Source organism: Poecilia formosa, unplaced genomic scaffold (assembly GCF_000485575.1).
Source record: "Poecilia formosa unplaced genomic scaffold, Poecilia_formosa-5.1.2 Scaffold1282, whole genome shotgun sequence".
NCBI classification, from domain to species: Eukaryota; Metazoa; Chordata; class Actinopteri; order Cyprinodontiformes; family Poeciliidae; genus Poecilia; species Poecilia formosa.
In genome coordinates this window covers 5,750-13,201 of record NW_006801221.1, presented here as the reverse complement: position 1 = coordinate 13,201, position 7,452 = coordinate 5,750, and the positions used below count along the sequence as shown (strand labels likewise).

At 36.7% G+C, this 7,452-nt stretch overlaps 1 protein-coding gene across 1 annotated transcript; it reads right to left on the bottom strand.

Annotated features, from left to right (window-relative positions):
- Positions 1-4,950: 4,950 nt before the first annotated feature.
- Positions 4,951-6,668, bottom strand: LOC103132757 (uncharacterized). The gene is made up of 2 exons (XM_007544551.2): positions 6,087-6,668; positions 4,951-5,998 (listed from the first exon to the last, which is right to left on the bottom strand). The coding sequence occupies exons 1-2, from the start codon at positions 6,486-6,488 to the stop codon at positions 5,369-5,371; spliced, it is 1,032 nt and encodes a 343-aa protein (XP_007544613.1). The 5' UTR covers positions 6,489-6,668; the 3' UTR covers positions 4,951-5,368.
- Between the last annotated feature and the right edge of the window lie 784 nt (positions 6,669-7,452).

Genomic DNA, 7,452 nt, shown 5'->3' with positions numbered 1-7,452 from the left:
TGACCAGGAAATGCTTGAATGCAATATGACATCTATTTTTCCAATTTCCTCGAATGTACCACACTTCTAAAACACCCAATGAAAAGGCAGTGACGGTCTGTTGCTAGGTCGAACGAAGACACGTGGTGTGAGACGCGCTGGAGAGTTTTGGAGACGGGAATGCGCAGTCACGCTTTGGATTTTACTTGGAGTGTTTCGGGGGAGTTTTTCAGACTACAAAAAAGTCTAAAAAGTGTGTTGGTTAGAGTTCGTGTGTGTGACACAGAGACCAATGAAGATCCCCGCTGGCTGAGGGAGCAGCAGAAACGCGCAGTGGGGGATGGGCAGTGGAACACGGAAGTGGAGGTGGTCAGCTGTTTTCAGCCAAGAAAAACACATGGGGCAAATCTGCTCTCAGCAGTCCAAAATAACTTATTATTATTATTATTATTATTATTATTATTATTATTATTATTATTATTATTATTATTATTATTATTATTATTATTATTTTATTTTCCCTGCAGGTGATATTGCAGCAAGGCTGTGATCTGCCACTTCTCCTTGGCAGAAACTGTTTTGATGAGTGGCACAACTGATTTGTTGGGAATCCCATTTTGTAGATAGTCATAAGAAAAAACACACATGAAACATTTTGATATTGGAAGGAATGTGTGGTGGAGACATTGTGACATATTTTTTAGTTGTAAAAAAAAAACACATGAGACTTTGTGATGTAGTAGAGAAGCTGTGGTGGAGTCATTGTGCCACATTTTCTAAATAGTTGTATAAAACGCCTGGCAAATTGCACACAATTTAATGTAAAACATGTATTTAAATTAGTTTTTTGCAACATTTTTACAAATGTTTTTAAAATGCACTCTATAAATGATCATTATAGCTTAGAAAAATGATTTGTTAAATATTTTTGTGAATTTTTTATTAAAAATATCAATATTTTTTCTACTCGGATTTTATTTTTTTGTGTGATTTTTGGTCCACTGTGATAATGCATTTTGTCAAACTGAAACAAACACTGTAAAATGATAAATCTGAGGTTGTGCTGAAAATAATACCAAATATGGCAGGGTAAATACTTTTTATGGTGAGAATATAGGATAAATTCAAAATTATACCAAAACGGCCATTTAGACCCATGTCTCCTAAGGTTTAACGCTAGGTCTATGTAGGCAATTATAATTCATTTTCATAAGTCCTTAAAAAGTACCTAAAAGCTGAACAACTTATTTCTCCTGACAATTTCTTGAAACCACTTCTTGTTCGTCCAACATTTTAATATCCTTCATTACTGACTTGTCATCAGCTGATGGATACAGAACATGTCCTAAAGAGTCCACTAAATTAGATGCTGTTTTGTTTATAAAATCAAGAATGACTATAAACATTATTATGTGACTTTATCACGGCTAATTAAACGTATTAAGCACAGGTACAGTGTACAGGTATAATTAGCCTCCAAGAGGCTAATTTAGCTAGCTTCCACCGTATATTTTCCGGCAAAAAAAATGTTACAAACGTGTCTTCAACCATTCGCATCACAGTCCTACTGCCATTAAGTCCTAAAACTACCATCAGCAACTTTATAACGTAACACTTTGGAGTTATTTTTGGTTTTAGAGTACAAAAACATTATGACAGATGCAGATTTCTACTCACCGGAGTGTAAGTGTCGCATAGGATGACGTCAGCTTATTCTTCTTCTTGGGTTTCTGTGGGATCCGTCCTTATTTTTATTTCAATCGAACATATTAAAAGGTTTACAGAACAGTTTGCATGCAATCACAAACAAAAACACATCTTAATTTTTCTTACATTTATTTGGTGCAAATCATTGATATCATACTCAAAAATAGTTTTTTTTATTTTTTTTTTAAGGCTTTTAAATGCCCAAGCGTCAATATGTGACGAGTTGGGAGTGAGAATGTGTTGAAATCAAAGGATTGAATATTGGTGGCGCTTTCTGCGTACGGAGTGTATGCAGTTCTGGCTGTCCCTGTTTGGTGACATCAGAGACAATGGATTCTTTGATGGAGGATTTCTGGACAAAAACATTCTACAGTTTTGCTGTATGGGACTCATACAGGTGAGTTAATTGAATCAAATATATGATGGATAAGATATGACGTGAGGAAGGAAATCTGAAAGGCAACAACATTAAAATCAGCATGTGGGCGAGGTGCCGCTGGTTATTTGTTTCATTCACTGTCTAGTATTCTGTTCGTACAAAACTTGAATGTCAGGCGCACGCTCAATTTTGTGACGTAGGTGCATACTTTTATCACATCAACTTTCTACTGAAAATGGAAATAATGCATGACTAGCGCACACCCATAAATGAATGTGATCTTTTTCTACAAAGAGGAGTAGATGTATCTGTTTATTTGTGGTAAATTATGATATAATTAAAGACAGCGGTTCTCTAGCTGTTGTTTTTTCCTGGTCGCTGTTCACAGTTCCGTGGTGCTGAAAATGCACCGGTTACTTTTTCTACCTTAATGTCATAACACGAAAGAGCAGGTAGAACGGTGAGATTTCACATTTTAACAGCAACAAGGGATCATTTTTGACAGCTGCATTTAAACATCTATTAAAAGATACAATTTAATTGGCTATAATTTTTTAAACCAAAATCAAGTGGACTATTTTTAACTCAATAGTTACCGTTTGAATAGGCATGAAGTTTCTAACTGCATCAAGTCAAATAAGATACCAAAGTAATTTTAAAAATCAATTTGTCCAAGAAATGTCACCAAAAAAATTATTTCTATAACTATAACAATTGTAAATGCATGAATGACAGTTCTAAGCTGTCTGAAATTACCTAATTATTTAGCAATTATGAAAAAAACAGAACACACGAACTGAATATAAAAAAAATAAAATGAGCAACGAATGAAAGATTATTCTATTTTCAATGTTTCTAACCCTATTTCTAATTTGTAGCCTACACATTTCACCTCTTCTCCTGGTTCAAGTCCCGCACAAAGCTTTGCACAGGGTAGTGTGTCATTGAGAGATTGTGATTGTACACCATCAAAGAATTACTCTAATTACTATTAAATTAACCACCAAAATGCAATAATCTTCATCCAATCTTCCTCTTTTATGGCTTTATTGCTGTGATTGCTACAGTACACCAAATAAGGACTGACAATCAAGGACAATGACTATGCCTAATACTTTTTTCCAGCTGAGGTTAACAAAAGTGTACTCAATTTTTCTGTTTTATCTGTTACAGGATGAGTTGGATGACACAGCACAAGTATGGAACACACACCACATCAGGCCATCCAAAATCGTGCAAGTTCCCAGCGGTCGGCCCAATGTGATGTATGCTCTACCTGAACTGTACAGTACCACAGACTTCCTCACTCCTATTCAAGTTGAACATGTTCAACTGTGTAGATGCGTGCACCTTTCGGCAGACCATACCATGTGATTCAGCTGTAAATGACATTTGCAATGTTTTAATGGCAGAGTCTGGCCTGATGATGCCATCAGATCCATACGATTCTGTGAAAATGTACATGGTACTCAGATGCCATTAGAGCATTACTGTGAGTATTGATTGGAAAAAGCCTGCCATGTTAGGGTTCCACATCTTAAACTAAGCTGGTTGTTTATCAGACATTACCATGCATTCTAACTGTTAAACTTGAAAATTATCTGACAGTTGTTTTTATTTTTTGCCTTTGAATTTTCTTTGCTTCTTAATGATTAGTTTGAAAACCAATAACATGCTTTTGGGGTGGATGTCCTGACTTGTATCGTTTACTGTCATAACTAGACTGTTTCTTCTTTTGGTTTTCCACAAGGAAATCTATTTAGTATTGCAACATAAGACATCTTCTAATGCTGTAATTTTGCACTTATCTAATGTATTAAAATTGAAGCAGGAAACTAAATGTTCCTGTGACAAAATGTCTCTGTTGAAGTTCTGAAAGTCAACATGCACAACAGTTAAATTACATCTCCTAGCTGTGGAAAAATCAAATTACTAAAAAGTCCTGCAAATACAGTTCATAATTCAAATAAAGCACTGGAAGCAAATTGCATCATTGTTTTTGTGTAAACATTTATTGTGAACATTCACAGTAAATCAAAACATGTATCAAAAATAAAACTTTTGCAATACAAATATTACTTCATTTTAATAATAGCTTAAGAAAACATTTTGGGCCCCTCCACTAAAGCAAAAAACACACAAAGGTCACCAGAAAACCGCAGTTAGCGAATGTTACAAACCCTCCTAATTTTGTTGTGTTTTAAGTATTTTTCTTGTGTACTTCATACAACCATCTAAAATCTAAGAATTTCAAAACCTACTTGGATAAAGACAAAAATACAGCAACTGTACTGCTCAAATATGAGCAGGAACCATTGGATAAAATTGTCAAAATTACAAAAATGGGACTTGTTTGCACTTTAGTTTAATTCCTAAACACACCCTTTCACATTGAGGTAGAACATTTTAAAAGAAACATCTTTTTAACAAGTGTCATCTTATGTTGTCAACATTGTGCATACTAACAGAAAAGGATAAAGAAACAAAGTATTTTTGATGAACTTGTCAAACTCTGAATTTATTTGTATTGCAAGCATTTTTCTGTAAACGCCTGGACTATTAAAACATCAAAATAAAATTTCATCTGAGTGTCAGAACTCAATTACAACAAATGTGAAAACCAACTACTGGTCTAATTGCAATAGGCGATTATTATAATTCTGCAAATGATACAAAATTGGAAACTGTTTACCCTTTAGTTTTTCATGCAAACAAACCTTTAGACATTGTACAGCTTTTAAGCCTTGAAAATGGAATATCACAGTTTAACAATTACAGCCTCATGAACATGGTTGATGATAATACAAAATAGAGTGCTTATTTTAGCAAAAATGTCAACTACCTTTTCAAGCTTAAATAATATCCATCAACATGAAATTGCTTGCCAAGATACTGTCAAACTCAGCTCTAAATTCCGGGTAGGAACTGTAAGTGTAAGGCACATCAATGATTGCTCCACATGTGTGTGCAACAGGTCTTCTCCCAAAACCTGTTTCAGCATTAAAGGTCACCTTAATTTCTTCTGTGCATAAAACTGACGAACCTTTGCAAAATCTCAAGAATTTTTCTAGTTTGCGCTGATCTGCATTCCTAATGTACCTTTGCAAGTAAGTAAATGTTGTCTGTTCTTTTTGTGATAGGGTCAAAGCCTCTGTTTGCAGCATGTCAACTACTTTTTTGTTTGTTGGTTTTTTAGACTCGTATAAATGAAGGACATCAGCTGGATGAGACAGATTCAATGCAATGTCTTTGAAAATCTCATAAAAGCAATCGATGATGTACTTTGGTTCTTGCAATATGACTTTATGAGCCATGACTTTTATTGCTTGCTTGACATTTTCCTGACATGGAATTCTGTGAGCCCCCCATCTGTGAAAACAGATCCAACAAATTGTCCGCCTCATCCTCTTCCAGTACATCACTGAGGGCCTTCTCAATGATACTTCGCTCGCTCTCTGACAAATACTTAGAGAAGGAGGACATCAAAACTTCTTCTTCTACAGCTTGAAGTCCAAGTACAGAGGCAATTATGAATGCCTTGGACAACCTGACTGGAAATATGCCATGATCAATGAGTCCTTTTGCCCAAATTCGGCCTAGTGCATACCACCTCTCTTCAGAAAAGTCTGGTCTGAGTTTTGGCACCCTCTCCTCCTCCCCTTCACAGAGCTCCAAGAACTGCTCCCCGAAAGCTGTATACACGTCCCTTGACACTCCACTGTTGTCCACAGCCATTTCATTATTAAATTCCATTTTTAATTCCGATTCCATTATACTTTTGTCCATGAACAAATTAAGAAGGTCATCTATGACCATGGCACGCCGTATATGTGCATACCTTGGGTCTTTGGGATGTACTACACCTCCAGTAGCAGAGGGTAATGCATCATATTCTACTGAAGGGATCATGTGTACTACAGCCGTTTGTGGAGCCTGTAACATAACATTAATAACAGTACATTTTAGTTGTTACAAACAAATCATATACAGAAGCAAATAAAACCTCAACACAAAAACTTACTTCTGTAAAGTTTCCGGCTTCCATCTCAATATGACTGTCCATCATAGGAAGAGTAGAAGCAAGCTCACCATCACCATCTTCTGACCTTGACCCTATTTGAACTACTCCAGAATCCTCCATTTCATCCAGACCGTCAATGTTGTTGAAGTTGACTGTCACAGTTTCGGTTTCTGGGTTTTCCTTATCAACTGCATAGAAATACTCAGTTTCCTGGTTTGAGGGACCAGGTGTTGAATGTAATGCAGGATATAAAAGTTCCACATTGTCATCAATGACATACACTGGATTATGACCTTCAGTTCCATCTGTTAAGGCTTTGGGTTGTGGACTCATCGATGCTTCATCATCTGAGATAAGGTGGTGGCTTGAGTTTACTGACATATAGCCTTGCAAAGACTTCATTGAAGTTAATGGCTCAGCAGAAGGGGCAGAAGTCGAGTGTCGTGTATGTCTTCCAACATTGTGAGGCTATTTAAAAAGAAAAAAATACAAAACAACAATCTTTACATTTGCTAAAAGTAGTCATTTGGTGGTTTTTAGCCAGTTACTTTACAACTCAATCACAGCATTTCATCAATGAGCAAGTGAGACAATCGGGTAGCCAAACAATACAGTTAGGCAAGGGAGGAAGTTCCATTTCATCACTTAACCATAAACAGGGAAATTTGTTAAGAGCATGTTATAGGGTGCGTTCACACTGCAGCCTGAAGTGACTCAATTCCGATTTTTTGGCAATTCCGATTTTTTTGCCAGGGCCGTTCACACTGCCAGTAAATGCGACCTGTATGTGTTCTGCAGTGTGAACGGGCCAACGACCTGAAAGTGTCCCGCATGCGCAGTAGAGGGCGCCATAGCGTCAGCGTTCTGCCAACCGCCATAAAAAGAAGAAGAGCTCAGTGTTTGCGGAAGTAAACATGGAGGCTAACGGTGGAGCTTAGCTTACATATTTGAAGTTGTTGTCCGGCCGGAGCAGCATATTAACAAATTAATCCTCATTATAGTCCGTCATAGTTGTTGTTTTTCTTCCCACTTGCACGTATCAGGACGCTGAATAGTGAGATTTGTAGAGAAACAGTGACGTTTCAGTTCGGATGAATGCGACCTGGACGTTAGGTTGCATTTGAATCAGATACGTATCGGATACGGGTCACATTCTAAATAGAATCTGACCTGTGCTGTTCACACTGCCATGAAAAGATCAGATACAGGTCGCATTACATCAAAAAAAAAAAATTGGAATTGAGTCACTTCAGGCTGCAGTGTGAACGCACCCTAAGTTGCAATGAAATTTTACATAAAATGTGATGTAAAACTTGTGTGTGGTGTTCAAGCTGCAGGGCCAAAAATGACAAGTAGCAATGCATAT